This window comes from Tachyglossus aculeatus, chromosome 3, assembly GCF_015852505.1.
Source record: "Tachyglossus aculeatus isolate mTacAcu1 chromosome 3, mTacAcu1.pri, whole genome shotgun sequence".
NCBI classification, from domain to species: Eukaryota; Metazoa; Chordata; class Mammalia; order Monotremata; family Tachyglossidae; genus Tachyglossus; species Tachyglossus aculeatus.
The window spans coordinates 27,284,543-27,312,026 of NC_052068.1; the positions used below are offsets into that span (position 1 = coordinate 27,284,543).

The 27,484-nt window shown below is 41.6% G+C and overlaps 1 protein-coding gene across 2 annotated transcripts in view; it reads left to right on the forward strand.

The window, feature by feature from the left end:
• The window catches only part of ADK (adenosine kinase), a 580,063-nt gene that overhangs the window by 418,615 nt on the left and 133,964 nt on the right, over nucleotides 1-27,484 (forward strand). For both annotated transcript variants that reach the window (XM_038744078.1, XM_038744079.1), the window contains exon 7: nucleotides 5,992-6,162. In XM_038744078.1, the coding sequence (XP_038600006.1) occupies nucleotides 5,992-6,162 (171 nt within the window). The remainder of the gene's footprint in view (nucleotides 1-5,991; nucleotides 6,163-27,484) is intronic.

Genomic DNA, 27,484 nt, shown 5'->3' on the forward strand with positions numbered 1-27,484 from the left:
GGTTCTAATCCCGGCTCTGGCACTCGTCTGCCGTTTGACCTTGGGTAAATCACTTAACTTCTTTGGGCCTCAGTTACCTCATCTGTAAAATGGAGATTAAGACTGTGAGTCCAGTGTGGGATATGGCCTTTGTCCGACCTCATTTGTTTGTATCTACCCCAATGCTTAGAACAGTGCTTGACACATAGTAAGTGCTTAACAGATACCATCATTACCATTACTATTACTATTATTTGGGAGAGGCAATGCATTACAGTGCTGTGCACACAATAAGCACTCAATAAATACGATGGAATGAATGAATGAATCAGAGTTGGTGAACACATTCCCCGTCATTCATTCTTGCAGTCAGTCATATTTATTGAGCGCTTACTGTGTGCAGAGCACTGTACTAGCGCTTGGGAAGTACAAGTTGGCAACATATAGAGACGGTGCCTACCCAACAACGGGCTCCACAAGAAGCTTACAGTCTAGAGGAGAAGACAGGCATTAATATAAATTCCACATATGAACATAACTGCCGTGGGGCTGAAGGTACAGTGAATATCAAGTGCTCAAAGGGTACTAATCCAAGTACATAGATGACACATTATGTAAATATGTTTAGAAAAGGTGATTTATATGGAAAGAAGACACTGGAAAATTGAAATAGGTTAAATTGTGAGGTCTACCTTAAAAACAGGTTGGGCTTGTATTTATTTATGACTTTACTATACAAGAGTTGAAATACAAGTCCCACTATCTGTAGCAGTACAATATCCCTGTGTTGGATTTTAAAGTGACCACACAACCCTGGAAGAAAGCCTGAATTAGTCCCTAAGAGCATAAATACTACTCTGCCCCTAAATTACAATCAGATGTATTTTGGCAAAGATCAAAGTTTTCAGCCGAAATTGGTGAGAAGACTAATTATTTCACCAGGGCACTATTTATGTGGGCCACTCCACAGCTATCTGTGGTTGATTCAGAGCTGGCAACATGCTAGCTCTGAGAGATTTCCATTTTATGCTGGAACAGTTTTAAAAGAAAGCAATTTTTTTTAAATGCTATAAACCCTGTTCATTAAATGAAACACTGAAAGCCTGTACAAATTATGTGGAAACAAGATATCATATTTACTATTCTTTTTATCCCAAAGTCTCAAGAATAGCAAAGAACCATCTTGGATACTGCACACAATTTGTAAAGGACACTTCGGTGAAAGATTAATTGTTGTTTGTTTTTTTGAAATTTTAGGATTTGCCTAAGAAAACTTCCTACCTTTACCAAAGTCCTTCTTGATTTTTAGTAAAGAACTGGATCAGAACTCAGATGATGAGAAAATGTTATATAGGCCAGGGAATATGACTTTTACTATCATGCTTATTATTTTGTCACACTAGCAAAGCAAGGCATTTAAAATCCCTATTTCTAGTTCCTTTGGACTGTCAATCTTCCAGCTGGATCCTGCCACAAATGGCCTCTGCAATCAGGGAGAGTTTGTACCAAATGCACCAAAAGACTGGATACATCTCATTTTTAATTTTGTCGTTACTGTTAGGAAAAGTGGAGAGTCCTTTTTTATAGCATTTGTTAAGTGTTATATGCCAAGGTGATGTACTGAGAGCTGGAGTAGATACATGATAGTACAGTACAGTGCTCTGCACACAGTAAGTGCTCAATCAATACGATTGATTGAATGAATGAATCCCCATTTTACAGATGAGGGAACTGAGGCCCAGAGAAGTGAAGTGACTTGCCCAAAGTCACACAGCTGACAATTGGCAGAGCTGGGATTTGAACCCATGACCTCTGGCTCCAAAGCCCGGGCTCTTTCCACTGAACCATGCTGCTTCTCTGTTAAGCGCTACACTGCGGTAGATTCAATCAGTGGTATTTATTGAGCGTTTATTATGTGCGGAGCACTGTACTAAGCGCTTGGAAGCGTCCGATACTGGTCATCAGATTGTCCCACATGGGGCTCACAGTCTTCACTTCTCTGGGCCTCAGTAACCTCGTCTGTAAAATGGGGAGGAAGACTGTGAGCCCCACGTGGGACAACCTGATAAACTTGTATCTCCCCCAGTGGTTAGAACAGTGCTTGGAACATAGTAAGCGCTTAGCAAATACCATCATTATTATAGTATAATCCCCATTCTACAGAAGAGGTTACCTGAATGAAAGAATTGACAGAGGAAGATGGTGAGGGGGGGAGGTTGGAGGGGCCCTGAGCGGCGGAGGAGAGCAGAGAAGCAGCGTGGCTCAGTGGAAAGAGCCTGGGCTTTGGAGTCAGAGGTCATGGGTTCAAATCCTGGCTCCACCACTCATCAGCTGTGTGACTTTGGGCAAGTCACTTAACTGCTCTCGGCCTCAGTTACCTCATCTGTAAAATGGGGATTAACACTGTGAGCCCCACGGGGGACAACCTGATCACCTTGTAAATTCCCCAGCGCTTAGAACAGTGCTCTGCACATAGTAAGCGCTTAATAAATGCCATTATTATTATTATTATTATTATAGGTTGGACACAATCCCTGCCTCACTTGGGGCTCACCATCTGCCAGAGGGAGGAGGATTTAATCAGATGAGGAAACTGAGGCACGGTTGAACAACTTGCCCAAGGTTGCACAGTAGTGGTGAAACTGGGTTTAGAACCCAGGTCCTCTCACTCCCAGGCCTGTGATCTTTCCTGAAGGCCATGCTACTTCTTAGTCCTTTGTTCATCACTAAGCAATTCATTGGTTTTTTTATTACTTTCTGAAGGAACCTGGGTCTTTTCCTTGCTGTTTTTGCATGATCAGCCTACACAGAATAAGCACTTCTGCCTGTACCCTTTTTTTAAAATCCATGTCTGCAGCTGCATAAGGCAAATCCAGTGCCAGGTTGAAAAATATTCACCTGTTCTTTAATGGTACTAATGATATTTGGATTGTTAGTAATGTTAGGGTGTTTAATAATAGAAATTTTGTAGCAATTCAGTGCATAAGACTTAAAAGTGCTAGATTGAAATTGTCCAGGTAGGGTATTTTTTTGTCTCTAGCTCCTGTTTAGGGGGGCTGGCAGCCCTATTCTCCCCACCCTCACCCCATTATTCCTGTGCTCAGCTTATAGGCCTGCTCTGAAGCCAACAGGTTTTGTAAAGATCATTCAGTCAATCCGTCAGTCAATTCAGTGGATTGGAATTCACTGCACTTACGGTGCAAAGAGCACTGGTCAAAACACTTATACAGTAGATAGTAGATGGTAGTGTTGAGAGCGGAAAAGCCCCCGAGTGAAACTCCCAGGAGATCTCTGCACAAAACCTACCCTCAGGGTAGGGATTGTCTCAATCTGTTGCTGAATTGTACTTTCCAAGTGCTGCACATAATAAGCGCTCAATAAATATGAATGAATGAATGAAAACCCCCAAATGGAGTCTCTCAGGCTATTTCTGCACTGACCGTATTATCAGGACCAAATGTGACTTGCTCTGTCCTCGACCTGAACCTGACCGAAGTCTGACAAGGATTGAAATTCTGAGATCTGGCTAGCATAAGCCCATACATTGTAAAGTAGTGAGGACTGGTAAATGGACAAGGATCCTTTACACGTTGCTACAGACCTCTGGCCTGCATATTCAATCAATCAATCAATCAATCGTATTTATTGAGCGCTTACTGTGTGCAGAGCACTGTACTAAGCGCTTGGGAAGTACAAGGTGGCAACATATAGAGACAGTCCCTACCCACCAGTGGGCTCACAGTCTAGAGTGGATTCCCTTAGCAGCGGTGGGGAAGGTATTTTAACTTTCTTCTTTGTTCTGGCTTTAACTGTTAGATGGAAAGCCTGAAAAATGAAGGAAATCATCCTGACTTTATTTCCCTTGAGTTGTCAAGGTGCCTATTGATAAATCCTTAAGGCTCAAAACTGACCCAATTGATAGTATTTATTAAGGCCTGCTGTGAGCAGAACACTGTACTAGGCTCCTGTTACGTTAGACTTAGCAGACGTAACCCTCGCCTTCATGGAGCTTGCAGTCGAACGGAGGAGACAGACATTAAATGATTTACAGATGGGAGGAGGGATAAAGGGGATATGTGTATGAGTTAGTATTGAAGTAATGGGGTGTGTGAGATGTGTTGTGACAGGTTGAGAGAACACAGTTCTTTATTCATTCAATCATTTATTGAGCATTTACAATGTGCAAAGCACTGTACTAAGCACTTGGGAGAGTACAATACAAGAACAGGCAAATTCCCTGCCCACAACGAGCTCATAGTCTAGAGAGGGAGGTAGACATTAATATAAATAAACAAATAAATAACTAATATATATACAAATGTGCTGTGGGGATGGGAGGGAGGATGAATGAAGGAAGAAGTAAGAGCGGGTGCAGAAGGGAGTGGGAGAAGAGAAGAGGAGGGTTTATCAGGAAAGGTTTCTTGGAGGAGATAGAGCATAGGCCCGGGAGTCAGAAGGACTTGGGTTGCTCTGTCACCTTGGGCAAGTCACTTAACTTCTCTGGGCCTCGATTACCTCATCTGTAAAATGGAGATTAAGACTCTGAGCCCCATTGGGACAGGGACTGTTTCCAACCGGATTAGCTCGTATCTATCCCAGTGCTTAGTGCAGTACCTGGCACATAGTAAGCACTCAACAAATACCATAAAAAGTGCTAAGTCAATCAAGAGTATTCACTGAGCACTTACTCTGAGTCAAGCATTGTACTAGGCTCTTGGGAAAATACCACATAGTTAGTAGACACCATCCCTGCTCTTGAGGAGCCTATGATCTTGTGGATGAAACAAACACTAAAATAAATTTCAGGGCAGACATAGTTATCTGTCTATATAGATAGATGTAGACTGTAAATATATGTGTGTGTGTATATATATATGTCTATCTACCCATAGCTATATACAGTCCATATCTCCATTCATTCATTCAGTCATATTTATTGAGTGCATACTGTGTGCAGAGCACTGTACTAAGTGCTTGGAAAGTACAATTCTGCAACAGATAGAGACAATCCCTACCCAACAATGGGCTCACAGTCTAGAAGGGGAGAGACAGGCAACAAAACAAAACAAATGCAGAGGCATCAGTAGCATCAAAATAGAGAAATAGGATTATATATTTCTATATGCACATCATTAATAAAATAGAATAATAAATATGTACAAATAGACACAAGTGCTGTGGGACGGGGGTAGAGCAGAGGGAGGGACTAGGGGGATGGGAAGGGGAGGAGGAGCAGAGGAAAAGGGGGGCTCAGTCTGGGAAGGCCTCCTGGAGCAGGTGACCATAAGCTCATTGTGGGCAGGTTGCATGTCTACCAACTCTGTTAAATTGTATTTCCCCAAGTGCTTAGTGCAGAGCTCTGCGCACAGTAAGTACTCAATAAATGTAATTGATATATCTGTATCAATTTATCTATATTCAGAGATGTATAGACAGAGTGATTTCATCTACTTCTGCAGCATTAGTCACCAGCTAGGTGCCAGAGCCCCTACTTTGATTTGGTTCTTCTTCAAATCTCTTTTGGAATCCAGATTTGGATTTCCACCATTCAAGCAATGGTATTTATAGTCAATAAAATGTTTGGCTCTGGCTGTTCTTCAGGACTCAGTGTGAGGCCTGTTTTCAGGATGGCTTTCCCAGGCTACCGAGAGATAGCATTCCCTCTGGCTTACTTTCTTTGGGTTCATGAGCCTTTCAGGTGATTGCTGCTTTGAATTCAAATTTGCTTTCAAACTTTATTTTTCTTCTGCAAGTGTCTAGGAATTTTGTGGGCACCGAGGGCATTTTAGCAAGCTAATAAATAAAGAATGCTGCTCCCTGTCTGCTAATGTCATGGGAAAGTTCTGGTGGAAATCTCTTCTAGACATGATTCTCTTCTCATAGGTAATGATATTTCAGTGGTGTTTTACACCTTTTTATATGGATCTATAGATGGCTGGCTTTTTTATTCTTATGAGCAAAATGTTTTGAGAATATGTTTCTAATTAGCATTCACTTGGTTCTTCTTTGCAGGGCTTTTTCCTTACTGTTTCACCAGAAGCAATATTGAAAGTGGCTAGCCATGCTGCCGAAAAGAACAAGCTCTTCACTTTGAATCTTTCTGCTCCATTTATTAGCCAGTTCTTCAAGGAGCCTATGATGAAAGTGTTACCTTACATTGACATCCTTTTTGGAAATGAGACGGTGAGTTACCATTTTAAAATTTGTTTGCGTACAGTGTGTTTCATGAGCATCTGCATACATCTTAAAGCCAGGTCCAAATGCTCAAAGATTCGTTTATTTTTCATTATAAATATACCAAAAGGCTCTCTGGAACCTTTTTTTATTAGACTTCTACCCTGTGTTTCCATTTTTGTTGTTGTTTATGTATTAACAACCTGGCCAGAGTGCAAAGTAAACATTTTCAGCACTGCACTAAATACATGGTAGACAGGATCCCTTCCCTCAGGAAGCTTACAGGCTTATTTTGTGCCTGTCTGCCTCACTAGATTGTACTTTCAAGTACTTAGTGAAATGCTCTCAATGGGATCTGCTCTCAATAAATACTAGTATTCGTCGGCTTGAATTATGGATAAGAGGAAAGACCAACATGAGATGTGGATGAGTAAGTGCTAAAATAGTAGCGTGGGTGTGTCAGTATGTGCAGAAGTGTTTAAAGAGTTGGCACCAAACTTCCCAGTGAGGTGGTCACTGGGAAGATATGAAATGGGTGAAGAAAATGTAGTTGGAGAAAGCCTCCCAGAGGAGATGAGGTTTCAAAGGGACTTCAGTATGGATGAGTAATATAGTCTGGGGTATTTGAAGGGAAAGGGAGTTTCAGGCAGGAGAAAGAACATGAATAAGGGATTGAAGATAAGGGGGTTGAGAATGTGGCACCGGGATTAATGAAGAGTGGGAGCTGGGATTAGTAAGAGGTGGAGGCTAATGAAGTGCTTTAAAACTGCTTCAGGAGTTTCTGCTTGACGAGGAAACATTGTACATTTTTGAAGAGAGGGGAAACATGCAGGGTGGAAGTCATCCCCCCTCTCCCCACCCCACAGCACTCATTCATTCATTCATTCAATTCATTCAATCATTTATTGAGCGCTTACTGTGTGCAGAGCATTGTACTAAGCGCTTGGGAAGTACAAGTTGGCAACATATTGAGACGGTCCCTACCCAACAGTGGGCTCGCAGTCTAGAAGGGGGAGACAGAGAACAAAACAAAACATATTAACAAAATAAAATAAATAGAATAAATATGTACAAATAAAATAAATAAATAAATATACTTATGTATATAACCGTATTTTTATTTATTTATAAATAAATATTTATTTATATTGATGTGTGTTCACTCGTATTGAAGTCTGTCTCCCCCCATCTAGACTGTGAGCTCATTGTGGGCAGGGATTTTCTCTCCTAATGACTGTATTGTACTTTCCCAACTGCTTAGTACAGTGCTTTGCACTCAGTAAGTGCTCAATAAATACTATTGAAGGAATGAATGACCAGATGGGGAAAGACTGGAGTGAGGGAGACCAGTAAGGTGGCTGGATATAAAGTGACAAATATGCAGTAGGAAAAGGATGAAATGAAAACCAATACACTTGTTGCTTTGATGGCTGATAAGGGACACTCTCAAAATGGAGAGGGAATTCTCCACCTTTAGAGTCTAAGCTCCCTGTGTGCAGGGAACATGTCCAGAAACACTGTTAGAGTGCAGTCTCCCAAGCGCTTAGTATAGTGTTCTGCACACAGTGAGCACTCAATAAATGCAATTGATTGATTAGTCAACAAATGCTTTATGACGGACGTGATTTTCTAGAAGGTGGGCTTGCCTGTCACCCAGGTGTAATTAACCTGAACACAAGGAGAAATTGTTAAGTGGGTGAAAAGACAGTACTAAAGGCACAGATTTGGAAGTCATTGACACAAAAGGAGCTGAAACCTTGTGAGAGGAAGTATTCCCTGAGAGTTTGAGAAAAACCAGAAGAACAGTGGATCCAGAGCTCTCTCAGTTCAAAGGTGAAGGTGGAATAAAGACTTAGCAAAGTAAATTCAGGAAAGTTCAAAGAGCTAGAAAAAGCAGCAGGAGAATACCGTAGTGCTTAAGCCAGTGTTGGAGAGAGATTCTAAGAGGGAGGGAGGAGTCAGTAGTTCCAAAGGCAGCCAAGATGCCAGGGAAGATTAGGACTGTAGAACTCATAAGGAGTTTATGAAAGACTTTGACTATGCTTTCAATAACGTGAAAAGAATGAAATCTAGATTGCAGTGGGTAGAGAAAAGAGTTTAGAAGTGAAGGTAGACTCGGACACCCATTCAAGGAGTCGACACAGGATAGGGAGGAGTAGAAGTAATAGCGTTTATTGAGCTCCCACTGGTGCCATCACTGTACTGAGGAGTAGGAAGGTGAGAGCAGGTGTCCTTTAGCTTTTTGTAGCGTGAGGAGACTTGATCTTCTCTGGAAGCTGGCGGTGAGAGTGAAAGGTTGAAGATGGGTCCCAAAAGGTGGAGGGATTCTATTTTATGAATAGATCTGCTCGTGCTGAGGGAAACAATCAAGGTGATGAAAGTGTCCCTTGGGGAAATTTGCGTCTGGTAACTTCCATCTCGTCAACGTGCTGTCATAGCAGCCCAGCCCGCACCCTCTGCTCCTCTGCCACTAATCTCCTCACCGTGCCTCGTTCTCGCCTGTCCGGCCGTCGACCCCCAGCCCATGTCCTCCCCCTGGCCTGGAATGCCCTCCCTCCGCACATCCGCCAAGCTAGCTCTCTTCCTCCCTTCAAGGCCCTACTGAGAGCTCACCTCCTCCAGGAGGCCTTCCCAGACTGAGCCCCCTCCTTCCTCTCCCCCTCTTCCCCCTCCCCATCCCCCAGCCTTACCTCCTTCCCCTCCCTACAGCACCTGTATATATGTATATGTTTGTATTAATTTATTACTCTATTTGTGCATATTTATTCTACTTATTTTATTTTGTTAATATGTTTTGTTTTGTTCTCTGTCTCCCCCTTCTAGACTGTGAGCTCACTGTTGGGTAGGGACCATCTCTATATGTTGCCAACTTGTACTTCCCAAGCGCTTAGTACAGTACTCAGCACACATAAGCGCTCAATAAATACTATTGAATTAATGAATGAATGAATGGCAGGGCATTAGCCCCTGGGGCTTCACTCCCATGCAGTCCCAGTCTTTGCTCTTTCTCCCTTTTCCACTGTAGAAATGGTTCTGGGAGAAATATAAATCAGTGTCCTTTATTCATGTGTTAGTGAGGCTGATAAATACCCCCCAAACATTGGTTTTTTGACGTACCATTGTGCTTAAAATTTGCTTCATTTGGAGCTGTTTTCAAACAATCAATCGAATTTATTGAGCCCTTACTATGTGTAGAGTACTGTACAAAGTGCTTATGAGACTGCAGTATAGCAGTTGGTAGACATATTCCCTACCCACAAGGAATTTACAGTTCTTATTAATTTGTCAGCCTTAATTCTACAGTAATTAAGCCCTTCCCATAACAACCCTCTAGATTGTAAGGTCCTTGTGGGCAGAGAATTTGTCTACCAACTCTGTTGTATTGTACCCTCCCAAGTGCTTAGTACCAGGCTCTGCACACAGTAAGCACTGAGTAAATATTATTGATTTATAATAATGTCGGTTATTGTTCATTCATTCAATCGTATTTATTGAGCGCTTACTGTGTGCAGAGCACTGTACTAAGCGCTTGGGAAGTACAAGTTTGCAACATATAGAGACGGTCCCTACTCAACAGCGGGCTCACAGTCTTGTTGGTTTGACCAAGGCAAGCAGTTTTTAGGAACCTTTCCCATTCCCTTCCATGTTCAGGATTGTATTCCTAAAATGGAATATTTTGTAATATTAGTGAACGGTGATGCTGCCTTCTTATGTACCAAGAAACCAGTATCAGAGGGTGTACTACTAATAATAATAATGATGGCATTTGTTAAGCGCTTACTATGTGCCGAGTACTACTGTAATGTGGCCAGGAATTGGCCATAATGAGATTTGCCTTTGCTCAGGAATACTTTCAAGCAGATCGCTGCTAATAGCTTTGTATAGGGAACCAATTTTAAGTGTTTAATGTTCACTCTTACAGTGTTTCCTGAGAAAAGCAACATTGCTAATGCTAATGAACTTATACAGTGTCTCTGATACAGGACAACAGTGCAGACTTTTTTCTCACTCTGGGCAAGATCATCTTACCTTTTCATGCAATTGAAATTTTATTGTTTTCTACAACTCCTTGAGTTTTTTGAAGAATGATTACAGTATTCTGTCATATCACTTCACCTTTGCTTTCTAGATGGTAAAGTGACGATTTAAAAGAATGTACATGTTCAGAAACAGCTAATGAGTTAAACTATTAGGTGGTTCACACCTCATGCTTGTCATTCTAGTCCTTAAAAGAATCAGAACCACCCTCAATCAATTAATCACTCAATCTATAGTATTTATGGAATACTTACCCATGTGCAGGGCACTTGGAAAAGTCCAATACACCAGAGTTGGTAAGCACATTCCTTGCCCACAAGGAGCTTACAGTCTAGAGGGATAGACAGACATGAATGCAGATCATTTACAGACATGTATGTAAGTGCTGTGGAGCTGAGGGTGGGGTGAATATTCAAGGGCTAATAGAGTACAGATTCATTCATTCAATCGTATTTATTGAGTGTTTACTGTGTGCAGAGCACTGTACTAAGCGCTTGGAAAGTACAGTTCAGCAACAAAGAGAGACAGGCCTTGCCCACAACAGACTCCAAGTGCATAGCTGATGCAGAAGGGAGAGGGAGCCAGGGAAAGGAAAGCTTAATTGAGGAAGACCTCTTGGATGAGAGGTGACGTCCAGTGATTGCATCTATCTCGGTATCAAACAGAAACTCCTTACCATTGGCTTAAGCACTTGATCATCTTGCCTCCTCCTGCCTTACCTCTCTGATCTTCTGCTGCAGCCCAACCCGCATTCTTCATTCCTCTAGTGTCAACTTACTCATCTGATCTTGATCTAGTCTGTCTTGCCACTGACCCCTTGCCCATGTCCTGTTTGTGTCCTGGAACTCCCTCCCCCTTCATATCCAACAGACAGTCACTCCCGCCACCTCCTTGTCATGTCTTATGCCAGTATATATGTATATATGTTTGTGAATATTTATTACTCTATTTATTTATTTTGCTTGTACATATCTATTCTATTTATTTTGTTAGTATGTTTGGTTTTGTTCTCTGTCTCCCCCTTTTAGACTGTGAGCCCACTGTTGGGGAGGGACTGTCTCTATATGTTGCCAACTTGTACTTCCCAAGTGCTTAGTACAGTGCTCTGCACACAGTAAGCGCTCAATAAATACGGTTGATTGATTGATCAAGTCGTTTCTGACACATAGCGACACCACGGACACAGCTCTCCCAGAATGCCCCGCTGTCCATCTGCAACCATTCTGGTAGTGTATCCAAAGAGTTTTCTTGGTAAAAATCTGGAAGTGGTTTATCACTGCCTCCTTCCGCGCAGTAAGCTTCAGTCTCCACCCTCGATTCACTCCCGTGCCGCTGCTGCCCAGCATGGGTGAGTTTTGAGACTGTGAGCCCACTGTTGGGTAGGGACTGTCTCTGTATGTTGCCATCTTGTACTTCCCAAGCACTTAGTACAGTGCTCTGCACACAGTAAGTGCTCAATAAATACGATTGATTGATTGATTGATTGATTGACTTATAGCAGATTGCCTTCTACTCACTAGCCACTGCCCAAGCTAGGAATGAATAGGCCTCTGCCTGACTCTCCCTCCCACAGCCAAGACTGGTAGAGTAGTGGAGACTCTCCAAGTGCGACCCTGAAAGGGGCACCACCTCCTAAGCCTGTTTAAAACCACATCCCCTCCCAGAGGCCTTCCCTGACTTAGTCTTCATTTCCTCCTCTCCAACTCCCTTTTGCTTTGCTCTTACATTTGGACTTTCAGTCTTTTTTCACCCCCACCCTTGAATCATTCAAATAGGGCCTCCTCCATGCTTTCGATTGTGTATTAGAAGCAGAAACACATGAAAATTTGGAGATGTTTTGAACCACTTCAGAATTAGTGAAGCGTATGCAGGCAGTTAGCATGAGAAACATCTAGGTCACATCTAGCCACATTTGGCAAGACAATACCCAGGTAGATAACCCAGGTAGATATAATAACAGTGCTATTAAAAGCTTACTATATTCCCGGCAGTTTGCTAAACACTGGGGTAGACACACGATCATCATATTCGACACAGTCTGTGTTCCACATGAGACTTTCAAATGAGGAAACTGAGGCACAGAGAAGTCAAAGGGACACCCAATAGGCAATTGCCAGAGCCAGGACTAATAACTGGATTTGTTAAGCACTTATTCTGTGCCAAGTATTGGGGTAGATATCAATCAATTATGTTTATTGAGTGCCTACTGTGTGCAGAGCACTATAGTAAGAGCTTCAGAGTACAATATAACAGAGTTGGTAGATATGTTCCCTGCCCACAACGAGTTTACACAGTCTAGAGGGTGAGATATAAAATAATGAGGTCAGATACAATCCGCTTCCCATATGGGGTTCACAGTTTAAGGGGGAAGGAGAACAGGTATTTAATTTCCATTTTTCAGATGAAGAAACAAGCAGAGAGAAGTCAACCGACTTGTCCATGAACACACAGCAAGGAAGTGGTGGAGTTGGGGAGTAGAACTCATGTCTTCTCGGTCCCAGGCCCATGCTCTTTCCAATCAGTCCGTCGCATTCATTGAGCACTTACAGCTGTATGCAGAGCAACGTACTAAGCACTTGGGAGAGTACAGTATAATAGAGTTGATAAACATGTTCCCTGCTCACAGGGTGCTTACAGTCTAAAGAGGGAGACAGACATTAATATAAATAAATAAATTACAGACATGAACACAAGTGCTGTGGGGCTGAGGGATGGGTGAAAAGAAGGGAGTAAATCCAAGTGTAAGGGTGACAAAGAAGGGAGTGGTAAAAGAGGAAATGGGGGCTTAGTCAGAGAAGACCTCTTGGAGGAGATGTGCCCTCAGTAATAACAATAATAATAATAATGATAGCATTTAGTAAGCGCTTACTGTGTGCAAAGTACTGTTCTAAGCACTGGGGAAGTTACAAGGTGATCAGGTTGTCCCACGGGGTGCTCACAGTCTTCATCCCCATTTTACAGATGAGGTAACTGAGGCCCAGAGAAGTGAAGTGACTTGCCCAAAGTCACACAGCTGGCAATTGGCGGAGCTGAGATTAGAACCCATGATCTCTGACTCCCAATCAATCAATCAATGAATCGTATTTATTGAGCACTTACTGTGTGCAGAGCACTGTACTAAGTGCTTGGGAAGTACAAGTTGGAAACATATAGAGACGGTCCCTACCCAACAGTGGGCTCACAGTCTAGAAGAAGCCCATGCTCTTTCCACTGAGCCACGCTGCATCAAGGCAGCACAGTGCCCAATGAGACAAGGAATAAGTAAAGATTCAAAGTCAAATCAATAATAATAATAGTAATAATAATAATTATGGTATTTGTCAAGCGCTTACTATGTGCCGGGAAGTGTTCTAGGCGCTGGGGTTTTGTTGTCTGTCTCCACCTTCTAGACTGTGAGCCCGCTGTTGGGTAGAGACTGTCACGTCTATATGTTGCCGACTTATACTTCCCAGTCGCTTAGTACAGTGCTCTGCACACAGTAAGCTTTCAATAAATATGATTGAATGAAAAGTAAGTCGGGTTGGACACAGTCCCTGTCCCACATAATAATAACAATGTTGGTATTTGTTAAGCTCTTACTATGTGTGAAGCACTGCTAAGCGTTGGGGTAGATACAAGCTAATCAGGTTCTCCCACATGGGGCTCACAGTCTTCATCCCCATTTTACATACGAGGGAACGAGGCACAGAGAAGTGAAGTTATGCTATTGATGCCTGTGTACTTGTTTTGTTGTCTTTCTCCCCCTTCTATTCATTCAATCGTATTTATTGAGTGCTTACTGTGTGCAGAGCACTGTACTAAGCGCTTCTAGACTGTGAACCCTTTGTTGGGTAGGGATTGTCTCTATCTGTTGCCGAATGGTACTTTCCAAGTGCTTAGTACGTAAATACGATTGAATAAATGAATGAAGTGACTTGCCCGAGGGCACACAGCTGACAAGTGGCAAAACCAGAATTAGAACCCACGACCTCTGACTCCCAAGCCCGTGCTCTTTCCACTAAGCCACGCAGAAGGGCCGTGGGGCTCACAGTCTCCATCCCCATTTTACAGATGAGGTAACTGAGGCCCAGAGAAGTGAAGTGACTTGCCCAAGGTCACACATCAGACAAGTAGCGGAGCCGGAATTAGAACCCAGGTCCTTCTAACTCCTGGGCCCGTGCTCTAACCACTAGGCTAATATGTCTTCCAGAAGACTGCAACTTGGCACTTATATGGCATCAAGATTAAGACCAGCGTGAGGTTTTATTGAGCACCCACCATGTGCCGAGCCCTGTATTGCACTCTTGGGAGGGTACAGCACAACCACGTTGGTAGGTACATTCCACCTTTGACAATGGTCATGATGCTTGAGTTTACCACAGACCCTGTGTCAAGTTTCTTAGTGTCACTCTATCACTCTAAGTCCCACACTTAGCCTCTCATGACAACAATCGCAAACAGTGAGGTCCCGGAAATTAGTCCACCAACACCGAAGCAATGCTCACTGTATTATATCTTCACTCAGCGGAACGTGTGCGGCAAATGGACAACAGCAGGATACCCCACCAGCCGCTGTATAGGGAGCTGAAATGAGGCAGAAAAGCATTTTAACGATGCAATTAAGGAAAATCTCAAACAATGGTACAGCCTGGAACAGTTGGGAGACACTAGGAGACCCTGCGTTTGGCAGTTCGAAACGGGGTGAGTCTTAGAGGCTTTGAGAAGTCTGTGAGACAATGCGAAAGAAACAAAATTAACATCAGGCACTGTGGGTGGCAAATGCAACGAAGAACCATCTCGTAGGGCAGCGACGACAAAAGGATCGTAGGTTGCATACTGGTCTGGCCAGGTACATTCTCAAACACGGTGGTGAAAGAAGTAGCATTCCCTTCAGACCAGTTGATTTATTTATATTAATGTCTGGCTCCCCTTCTTGACTGTAAGCTAATTTTGGGCAGGGAATGTATCTTTTTATTGTTATATTGTACTCTCCCAAGCACCTAGTACAGTGCTGTAGACACAGTAAGCGCTCAATAAATACAATTGAATGAGCTATGTAGAGGATACTTTCAAAACCCGAGTGGTTAGCGCAAGGACATCTTAAAGCAAATTGGCATGGCAGCTAAGACATTATATCATTCATTTAGTCTCTCTACCTAGTGAATCTTTAAGAGCAAGTAAAATCTAGTTTCAATTATGTTGCCAACTTGTACTTACCAAGTGCTTAGTAAAGTGCTCTGTGTGCTGTGCACACAGTGAGCGCTCAATAAATACGATTGAATGAATGAAATCAATGAATTAGGCTGAGGGGCCACATCCTTATTTTCTCTGGAATAGAAGAATCATTTTATTCTCTGAAAATTCCAGTTCCTGTGATTTTGCTTTTCTGATTCGTATGTACATATGCAGATATCTCTTGCTTACTGCTGTTCATAAGCCTCACTGTAGTGCTCAAAGTGAAAGTGTAGGAAACACAAAAATGAGCACTTTCCAACCAGGAGTACTTCAGCAATCGATTAGGAAGGGTTTGATGGCCTATTCAGATTCCAATTCTGAAAATAGCAGTACATTAGCCTGCAAGGTAAAAAAATTTGAAATTCTGCTTTTCTAAAAGGAAAGACAATTGCCTGATTGTAAAATGGCATTTTGTACTTATGAAAAATGTACATTTAAGTTGCGACGGGTTTGTTCTAGGTTATGGTAGCAGATACGGAAGTAAACTAGAAACCTCTTTAAATGTGTTATTATATTTTTGATATTTGTATGAATTCAGATACATTATTTTATCCTAAGTGCCAACCACTGAACTGAACTTCTGTATAATGACAATACAAGATATTTAGCATATTGGCAATCACGTAACCATTGTTGATATCAGGTTACAATTGTTGAGCAGTTATTAGCCAGCGATACATGATTTGAGAATTAGATGATTCTCATCAGTTTTCATTTCAATTAATTTTAAAAGTTTTTTTTTATTAGTTCCATTTTCTAAATGGTTTTTAGCAGAAATACCTATTGAGGCACCATAATCACTTCATAATTAACCGGCCTGGATTAAACACCCTCAATTTAGCCTCAGGATGCTTAACTCTCAAATAAGGTCAATTATCTCATGATAACTGCTTTTGTCACAGCTACTGCTTAATTACGCTGCCGAAGTTCACCTTAGAATGAAGTCTTTCCAACTTTGAATGATAAAATCTGATTAGAAATTGGGTAGAGGAATGAAAATCTGAAAAATTACATTTAACTGGAGAGCGGTGTGATGGGGGAAAGCTGTCTTTACAGCTTTGTCCCAGCTCCACCACTTGTCTGCTGTGTGACCTTGGGCAAGTCACTTCATTTCTCTATGCCTCAGTTACCTCATCTGTAGAGTGGGGATTAAGATTGTGAGCCCCATATGCGAGAGGGACTGTGTCTGGCCGGATTTGCTTGTATCCACCCCATTGCTTAGTACAATGCCTGGCACATGTAAGTGTTTAACAACTACCATAATTTATTATTTTTATTATTGTTATTACAGATCAAATCAGTCCCAACTGTTAAGATGTCATTCAACTGCAATTCAGCTGTAAGATTTGGTTTCCAGCAAACTACTTGCCCCGAAGTAGCCAGAAAAGTCAAGAAAAGTGAAAACCTGTTTCCCACAACCTTTGCCCACCCACCCACCCACCCCCCTCCCCGGCAAAACCTAAATTCATAAATCAGCAGCACTACTTGGGAAAGCTGAAAGGCTCTTCTTCTATGAGCGATGTTATAATTTTTGGCCCATTTGCCAAAAATTTGCCTTTTATATGAAGAAGCTAATTACAGGGCAACGATTCAGAATTCTGCAATTACATTGGGTGCAACTACAAGCATGCCCTCACTGGGACAAGAAGAAAGAAGGATAGTTGAAAGACTTTTACGTTTGGGAAAGCAATAAAAGCATTAATAATAGTCTCAGGCTATGTAGCTTGAGCTTTAATGAATAGGTGTAAGTGTCTACAAATATAAAACAATCCTATATAATCTTAATTGGACTTAATAGGCATTCTAAAGTAGAGTAGTCTGCTGCCTCGTATTAAAATGCTTGCAAATTTTACAAAGTATTAAATGATAATCTTGGGGAAAGATTTTGCAAAATTTCCTAGAGGTCCTGGATTTTCATTCGGGTTTTATATTTCTGCCTATTTTACTAGCACATAAATTCCATTTTTGTTACTATCACTATTATGGTATTTAAGTGCTTAAGGTGTGCCAAACACTGTTCTTAGCGTTGAGATAGCTACAAGATCATCAGGTGGGACTCAGTCCTTTAGCCACATGGGGCTCACCCAGAGTACAGGTATTTTAATCCCCATTTTACAGTTGAGGAAACTGAGACACAAAGAAGTTGGGACTTGCCCAAGGTCACACAACAACCAACAGGGATTAGAACCCAGATTCTCTGCCTCCCTCCCAGGCCTGTCTCTTTCTAGGAGGCCGTGCTGCTGCTTTTCATTGACAAGGAAGGGGGAAAATAAATTAATCTAAAAACAGTGCGAATGCCTATATTTCTTTATATTGAACTTTGTTTCATCAGTTATATGTATGTTTTGAGGGAGTGGGGAGGCTCTTATCATTATGAGTAGTACTTATTGAGTTCTTACAATGTGCAGAGCAGTGTACTAAGCGCCTGGGAGAATATAATACAATTGAGTTGGTTGACACATTCCCTGCCCACAATGAGTTCCCTGCCCACAGTGAGCACATTAGTCTAAACTGGCATGAATATATGTGTTTTTTATAATGTCTTGTCCTTAAAGGCAAGTTTGTAGTGAAAATCAGGTAAAATGCCTTTCAATTCAGAGGCAGTCACTAGTAATTCTCTAAATAACCTTTGGAACTTTATATTATGTCATTAATTACCTGTAATGTCTACATTTTTCAAATAAAATATGAGACACTTGTACATTTGACATGGAAAGAAGTGCAGTCCAATCTGTGTTCATTATGATGGTAGAATGTGCGTCTGTAAAACATATGCCTACAGGCCTATTCAGGTTATCCTCCTTTGGTTTAGATGATTTTCTAGGACTCCTAGATTATCTCTAGTGTCACCTTGTTTACATTTATTATATGGGCTTCTCAAAGTCAGGTGGAAGAACTGTTAAAACTGTGAAGGCCTGCAAGAATGAGAGCTGGCAAGGGCTAACTTGCTTAAAAAAACCATCAAAAAACCTTCCATCTTTATTTTCATATATAGTTACTTCCAGGGCAGGCAGTCAGTCGTATTTATTGAGCACTTAATGTGTGCAGAGCACTTAGTGTGCACAAAGCACTGTACTAAGCCCTGGGGAAAGTACACTATAACAGACACATTCCCTGCCCACAGTGAGCTTACAGTCTAATGTGACAATACTTCCCTGACCAGTCGTTGAGGCGGCAACCTTTTGGGCCTGTAGGACAGAGACACATTTTTACTTTCCTGTGACTAGGCTACCACTAGTGGAACATGTTTGGGGAAAATGCAGGTTCTATCCTATTAAGTATCTTTGGGCTAAAAATGGCTTCCCAGGAATGGTAGGTGTCTCCTGTACTGAGGCCTGAATCTTTTTGTTCCGTTTCTCTGTTTTGCTATAAGAAAGAACAGCTTCACTGCTCAGATATAAAGTTGTTTTAAGATCAGTTACCGGAAAAAAATTACCTAAAAGATGCATTGTCACAGGGGGAAAATATATAATGGCCAGAAACTATCGTATGTTCCCTTTGCAAAATCTTTGTGCTTATTTTCTGGGAGATATTAAAATTTCAATTATGGGAAGGCTAAGGTGTCATAATATTCTTGCTAAATTCACAGAATCAGCTTTCTCCTCAGGGTCTGACTATCTGATAAATTGTACTCAACTGAAAAATGAGGCTCAATATAGCATAAGGGAGGCTTCTAATGGCAGTGGCTTGTTGTAAAGATGTGTTGTGGGGAGGATTCAGAAACAGCCGAAGGCTATTTTAGCTGAACATCCTGACTCTCTTCTCTCCCTCCCTCTGACTCACCTTTCTCTCTCCCTCCCACCCCTTTCCTCCATGAACTGCACTGGGTTTCTGAAGATGAAATGAATTTAAATCATTTTTCAAACTAACATCCGTCACTGGTAAAAAGCCGTGTGATTTGAAATGATCTGAATCACTGTAGAGTTACTCATACCTTTCACAACGAAATCGTTCCATGTGATTCATTCTGTTCCGATTAATCTTCTTATTTATCTACATTGTCTCAGTGCTGTAGTACAAATCTTTGTGCAATTATTCATTCAGAAGTAATCATTTTAATGTAGTTTGCTTAATTTATTGCACATGAAAAAGGAAAGATAAGCGAATATTTAGGCTTGTATTTATTATTGCTTTGGCCACAAATGTCCCTCTCCCCCTTTAAGCTGTAAGTAAGGTCCTTGTGACATGGCTTGCACCTACTGATATTTTTTTTAAATGGTATTTGTCAAACACTTAGTATGTGTCAAGCACCATTCTAAGCCCTGGTTTAGATATAAATCAGTCAGGTCAGACACAGTCCCTGTCCCACATGTGGCTCACAGTCTAAACTCTATTATATTGTACTTTCCCAAGTGCTTAATACAGTGTTCTACACACAGTAAGTGCTCAATAAATATGACTGACTGATTGATCATTGGAGGAAATGGGTATACTTTTATGAAAATCATAATTGTAGCCTATACATTTTAATGTGATTTTAAAGGGGTGGTGGCTTAGAATTTAGGTTTGCAAATCAAGCTCTTGGATACTATTCTGTGGAATCCCACATACTGATCTGTAACAAACTTCCATTTTTGTGCTTCGGTTTATTCATTTGCTATACGTAGAATATCTTCCTCATTGAGTTGGTCAATCAGAGCTATTCATTTCTCTCCTTTTAGACTGTAAGCTCCTTGTGGGCAGGGAACATGTCCGCCACCTGAGTTGTACTCTTCCAAGCGCTTAGTAAAGTGCTCTGCAACCGATAAGCAAGCTCTCAGTATTGATCGTTGATCAATTGATTGAGCCATACTGAGCCAAAAACACTGTGCTAAGGAAGTTTGTGAATAGTGGGAGCAGGAAGAACAAGGCTATGACAGGTTGTAGTAAAAATATGTCAGGATGAAATGGCTGAATAAATAACTGAACAGACAAATATATAAATAAATATGCATAGGTCCATAAATGCTGAAGACAAGAATAAACTATTTATTGGTTATGGATGGCTGTTGGGTTTAGATGACTAATTGAGGAAGGCTTCCTGGCAAAGAGAGGGATTTTTAGGATGGCTATGAAGTTGGGGGAGCTATAGTCTGAGGATTTGAAGGGGGAGGAAATTTCATACTGGCCTGATTGTGGAAAATGGCCCGGTTGTGGGCTTGTGAGAGAGGGAGCAGGGCGGTTGCCAAGAGCGTTGGGAAGGTCTGGGGGCAGGGGAGGGTTCCAGAAGGAAGACGAGGAGTTCACTTTTGGACATGTTGAGTTTGAAGTGCCAATGGGCCATCCAAAGGGGTCACCCCAAGGTGACCTAAGACTCAGAGGAACTGGGAGGATGCATAGTAGGAGAGAAGTCTTGATTGGACTGGTAGATTTCAGAGTCATCTGTCTAGAGAGGTTGTAGCTGCAGCCATGTGAGCCTTTCAAATGAGTGTAGATCATGAAGAATAACAGACTTTTGTGGAATGCCCACATTTGTGGAAACCTAGGTGCAAGAGGAGCAAAAAGTGAGACTGAGAAGTAGCAGTCAGTAGGTGGATCACCCAGGTGAGTACAGTGCCAGAAAAACCTCGGTCTGAAAATGTTTTAAGTAGGAGGGAATGGTCCACGGGGTCATAAAGTGTCCGAGGGGTCAAGGAGGGAGGGTTAGAAGAGATTAGAATCTATTGGACTTGGTTATGAGACGGTTATTAGAGAGTGCCGTCTCAGTGGACAGAAGCGGGTCAAAACCTGATTTGAGTGGGTCAAGGAGAAATTTAGTGAAGAGGAAGCGAAGGCAATGGGCATATACAACCCTTTCTAATAAGCAAAGTGAGTTCAAAGCATAATTCAACTGCTGTTTATAAGGCACTATGAGAATTTACTATGCCTCCCAAAGATGGAAACTGCAGAAAATAAGATGAATTTAGGTTAGATGCTACTCCTTTTCATTCCTTCTGTTTATCTAGAAGCACAGTGACAGCTCTGATGCGGGAATTGCCTGTTGATCATTTATAAAAGATGTTGACCACAAAAGCATTTAATCATTAAACAACTGAATAATAGAATCGGAAGGCACCTTGAAAGATCATCTTGTAGAGCCCCTGCCTTCAAGCAGAGGAATGATTAGACCATCAAGGACAGATGGTTGTCTATTTTTTTCATAGAATTCTTCAGAGATTGAGATTCCACCACTTCCATTGGTAGCCTGTTCCAGGATTTTATCACCCTGACAAACGTGATTTTACCCTTATGTCTAACCAAAATCGATTCTGGTTTAGTTGAGGTCCATTTCCTCTTGTTTAATCCCCTATAGGCAAAAAGAATATCAGGTCAGAATCCTCTTCATGAAGCCCTTCTATTTGCTGACAGTTTTCAAATGATCCCTTAGTCTTTCTCTTCTGCCTGCTTTAGAACCCATATTCCTTTCACTTTTCCTCAAAGGACCTGTTTTGTAAGCCTTTAATTATTTTTGTCACTCTTCTCTCCAGTCATTCTCCAGTTTCTCTACCTTTCAAACTAGTGACTAGAAGAAGAAAGAATATTCTAATAGGGATCTGATCAGTGCAAAATAAAATTGGATTTCTTCCTTGCACTTGCATGCTTTACGCCTGTTGGCTTTTTTAAATAATGGTACATACTGTTGACTTCCATTACTACTACTATTGCTAATAATAATGGCATTTATTAAATGCTTACTATGTGCAAAGCACTGTTCTAAGTGCTGGGGAGTTTTACAAGGTGATCAGGTTGTCCCATGTGGGGCTCACAATCTTAATCCCTATTTTACAGATGAGGTAACAGAGGCACAGAGAAATTAAGTGACTTGACTTTGTGATCAGCCATAACCCCTTTTCCCCCTCACCACCACACTCTTTTTCTGACGTCCCCATGAGACTTTCCCAGCCTAAATTTTTGGTATCTCTTTTTCAGAGAAGCACCATGTATAGTGGATAGAGCACGTGCCTGGGAGCCAGAAGGTCATGGGTTCTAATACTGACTCCTCCTCTTGTCTGCTGTGTGACATGATCAAATCACTTGACTTTTCTGTGCTTCATTTACCTCATCTGTGAAAAATGGGGATTAAGATTGTGAGCCCAATGCAGGACAGGAACTGTGTCCAACCCGATTCACTTATATCTACTCCTGTGCTTAGAACAGTGCTCGTCACATAGTAAGTGCTTAACAAGTACTATAATTAACAGTATTTTTATTATCTCTAAGTTTTCACTGTGGTATATGTCCCTAGGAAATTGAAATCTATATTTTAAAAGCCCATTTGTCAAGATCATTTCAAATTAGCCTTTGTGAATCACTTGTTTATGAATTTATCCAAACCCCTCTTAAGCTTGCCGGTGTTTTTGGCATGAATAACTCTCTGTGACAGTGAAGTCCATATACTTACCACCCCTATGGAAGCATTATTTCTTTTTGTTTGTTTTAGACCAACCATCCCAAGTTTAAATGGTGCTGACTGTTGAACAGTCAACCAATTGTATTTATTGAGCGCTTCATATATGCGTAGCACTGAACTAAGCACTTGGGAGAATACAATACAAGAGAGTTCATTCAATCGTATTTATTGAGCACTTACTGTGTGCAGAGCACTGTACTAAGCGCTTGGGAAGTACAAGTTGGCAACATATAGAGATGGTCCCTACCCAGCAGCGGGCTTACGGTCTAGAAGGCATGTTCCTGTACCACAACAAGCTTCCTGTTTTAGGGGGGAGACTGACATTAATATAAATAAATTACAGGTATATACATAAACCCTTTGGAGTTGAGGGTGGGTTGAATAAAGGGTGTAAAGTCAAGTGATGATGATGATGTTGGTGGCATTTTTAAGCGCTTACTATGTATCAAGCTTAGTATATGTAAGCACTGGGGTGGATTCAAGATAAGCAGGTTGGACACAGGCCAGGCCCTCATGGGGCTCACAGTCATATAACTGAGACACAGAAAAGCCAAGTGATTTTCCCAAAGCCAGGGCAACACAGAAGCAAATGGGAAAAGAGGACATGAGGGCTTAGTTGGAGAAGGTCTCTTGGAAGGAGATGTACTTTTAATAAGGTTTTGAAGGTGTGGAAAGCAATAGTCTGTCGTTACGGGATTGGGGAGTAATAATCCCACTCTCTTCATTTATTTTGTAAATTTTTATCATTCCCTATTCCAGTCTTCACCTTTCCAGACTGAAGAGTCTAGATCTTTCCAGCATATCGTCTTTCAGAAACTTCTTCACCCCCATGATTTTTTTGCTTGTCCTTCTCCTTATTTTCTCTAGCTCTACTACATCTTTCCTAAAATGCAGTATCCAGAGCTGTTCTCAGTTGTCTCAGTTATCCACATGCAGAATCACCATGGATTTATTACAGTGGCAAAATTTTGTCTTTCTAGATGATGTCCAACATTTGGTATTTCCAATTTTGCTTTTGCTACATATTGATCCAGTGACTTTAAAGAATAGTATGGTTGATTCTCCACGATGTCTTTCTTGCATTGTGACTGATTGCTCAAAGCAGTCAACATGGAATTGAAATTTGGGCTATTTTTACCTTGATGTATTACCTTGTATTGGTTCACAGGAGAGCTCATCTGCCATTTTTCTGCCCAGGCCTGCTTTTATGAGATCTTGCTGCAGTTTATTAGCATCTTCATGGTACTTCACCACCTGAATGAACTAAATTCCACTTGTCGATTTTTCTGTGCACTGATCCCGTTGCAATCTCTTTCCCTTCAGAAGCAGATGCTATACCTGCCAAGATTTTGCTGGTTGATCATATTTGACTTTTTTCATGGAAAGAGAAGTGGTGACGGGGGACTGACCACCTCTTAATTTTCTCAGTTTTCCCTTTCTTTTGGGGAGAAGACAAGAAGCAGTGGGCTCCAATAATAGTAATAATAATTTTGATATTAAGCGCTTACTATGTGCAAAGCACTGTTCTAAGCACTGGGGAGGATACAAGGTGATCAGGTTGTCCCATGTGGGGCTCACAATCTTAATCCCCATTTTACAAATGAGGTAACTGAGGCACAGAGAAGTTTAGTGACTTGCCCAAAGTCACACAGCTGACAAGCAGCGGAGCTGGGATTTGAACCGAAGACTTCTGACTCCCATGTGCGTGCTGTTTCCACTGAGCCATGCCTCTTCTCTGATGAAACAGAGGACCTGAGTTCTAGTCCTAGCTCTATCATTGCATGACCTTGGTCACTAAGCATTATAGGACATCACTCCATCATAAGTAAAATGGGGATATGAATATCCAGATCTCCCGACCTCAGGGATTTTGAGAGACAAAACAAGAAGGGCAATGTGAAAGAAATTTGGAATAATGCCAGTGCTTCTGTGTTTACAATACTGTATGGCATTATTATTTTCTTTGGCCCTTCTCTTTCATCTAATATAATTGTAGACTTTTTATAATTTCAGGCAAAGTACATTTCCATTTGGACTTCATCTTCTCTAATCTCATCCTTCTCTGGGACCTGGCCCCTATGAATTTTTAGAAGCTTTCTTACCAGCCCTTCTGCTTATTAATAATAGTAATAATAATTTCTGGTATTTGTTGAGCACTTACTGTGTCCCAGGCACTGCACTAAGCACTGAAGTATATATGTATATATGTTTGTACATATTTTTTACTCTATTTATTTATTTATTTATTTTATTTGTACATATCTATTCTATTTATTTTATTCTATTTATTTTATTTTGTTAGTATGTTTGGTTTTGTTCTCTGTCTCCCCCTTTTAGACTGTGAGCCCACTGTTGGGTAGGGACTGTCTCTATATGTTGCCAATTTGTACTTCCCAAGTGCTTAGTACAGTGCTTTGCACATCGTAAGCGCTCAATAAATACGATTGATGATGATGATGATGATGAAGTGGATACAAGCAAATCGAGTTTGACACAGTCCCTGTCCCACCTAGGGCTCACAGTCGCATTTTACAGATGAGGTAACTGAAGCCCAGAGAAGTGAAGTGACACACCCAAGGTCACACAGCAGACAAGCAGTAGAGTCGAGATTAGAACCCATGACCTTCTGACTCTCAGGCCCATACTCTATCCACCAGGCCATGCTGCTTTAGCCAACCTAGCATTTTGTTGCTCTTTTTCTTTTTATGCACTGGCTTAGCTTATTCCCGTGAATGATAGAACTGCCTTTGAAGTACAGCCAGCTGTGTTTCAGATGATTATCCGCCCAGATTTCTGGCCCAGGCTACCTTTCCAATCTATAGCACTACCACCCAATACAGCAGTGCTGATTCAAATGACAAATTTAAAAAAATTACAAAGCAGATCATTTCATTGCACCTTTAAGATGCAAAAAGCCTAAAATGTTTTATGAATTTCAGAAAACAGGTACTTGGGTATCATTTCTCATGTGGTGTTTGTTAAGCACTTATTATGTGCCAGGCACTTTTCTAAGCACTGGGGTAGATACAAGGTAATCAGGTTGGACACAGTCCCTGTCCCACAAGGGGCTCACAGTCTCTGTCCCCATTTTACTGATGAGGTAACTGAGGCCCGGAGAAATGAAGTGACTTTCATTCATTCATTCAATCGCTTTTATTGAGCGCTTACTGTGTGCAGTGCTTGGGAAGTACAAGTTGGCAACATATAGAGATGGTCCCTACCCAGCAGTGGGCTCACAGTCTAGAGTGACTTGCTCAAGGTCACACAGCAGACAAGCGGCAAAGCCAGGATTAGAACTCAGGTCCTTCTTATTCCTAGGCCACATTGCTTTGCTTAAATACGAATATGTTTTATCACTTCATGAATTAGATTCTTTCCAGAAATCACCTGGCAGAGGCTTCCTCATCAATGAGCTGATAGGACTTCATTCTTTCTGTGAGCCAAGATTAAAAATAATTACTTTCAGTTTTTAACCTGGAAAAGAGAAGGCCAATGGATTAATTAAAACATTCTCCTGAGCATGTCTCCCCACTCCTTTCATTCATTCAGTTGTATTTATTGAGCGCTGAATATGTACAAAGCACTGTATTAAGAGCTTGGGAAAGTACAGTATAGCAGTAAACAGACACATTCCCTGCCCACAATTTACAATCTAGAAGGGGAGACAGACACTAACATAAATAAATAAATTTCAGATTGTACATAAGTTACAGATATAATAATGATATAATAATAATGGCATTTGTTAAACACTTACTCTGTGCCAAGCACTGTTCTTAGCCACTGGGGTAGATACAATGTAAGCAGGTTGTCCCATGTGGGGCTCACAGCCTTAATCCTCATTTTACAGATGAGGTAACTGAGGTGCAGAGAAGTTAAGTGACTTGCCCAAGGTCACACAGCAGACAAGTGCTGGAATTAGAACCTGTGACCTCTGATTCCCAAGTCTGGTCTCTTGCCACTAAGCCACACCACTAAGTACCCCTCAGAAACCTCCAATGGTGATCCCTTTCCACACCACATTAATCAATCAATCAGTCGTATTTATTGAGCGCTTACTGTGTGCAGAGCACTGTACTAAGCGCTAAGCCAAAACTCCTGACCATTGGCTGTAACCCTGGCACTCAATTAGCGCTCTCTTCCACCTCTTATTCTTGTTCCTCTCTCGCCACCCCCCAGCTTGTGCCCTTGATTCCTTTCATGCCAGCCTGCTCATTATGCTCACACCCTCCCTTCTGCCTGGAACTCCCACTCACTTAGAAAAGCCACGTGGCTCAGTGGAAAAAGCACAAGCTTTGGAGTCAGAGGTCATGGGTTCAAATCCCAGCTCCACCAACTGTCAGCTGTGTGACTTTGGGCAAGCCACTTAACATCTCTGTGCCTCAGTTACCTCATCTGTAAAATGGGGATTAAAACTGTGAGCCCCCCGTGGGACAACCTGATCACCTTATAACCTCCCCAGCGCTTCGAACAGTGCTTTGCACATAGCGCTTAACAAATACCATCATTATTATTATTATATCTTCATCGTTCATATTTATCGAGCGCTTACTGTGTGCAAAGCTCTGTACTAAGTGCTTGGGATTGTACAGTACAACAATAGCAGACACGTTCCCTGCCCACAACGGGCTTAAACTTCAAATCCAACAGATAACTGCTCTCCCCAGCTTCCAGGCCCTTCTGAAATCACATCTCCTCTCAGAGGCCTTC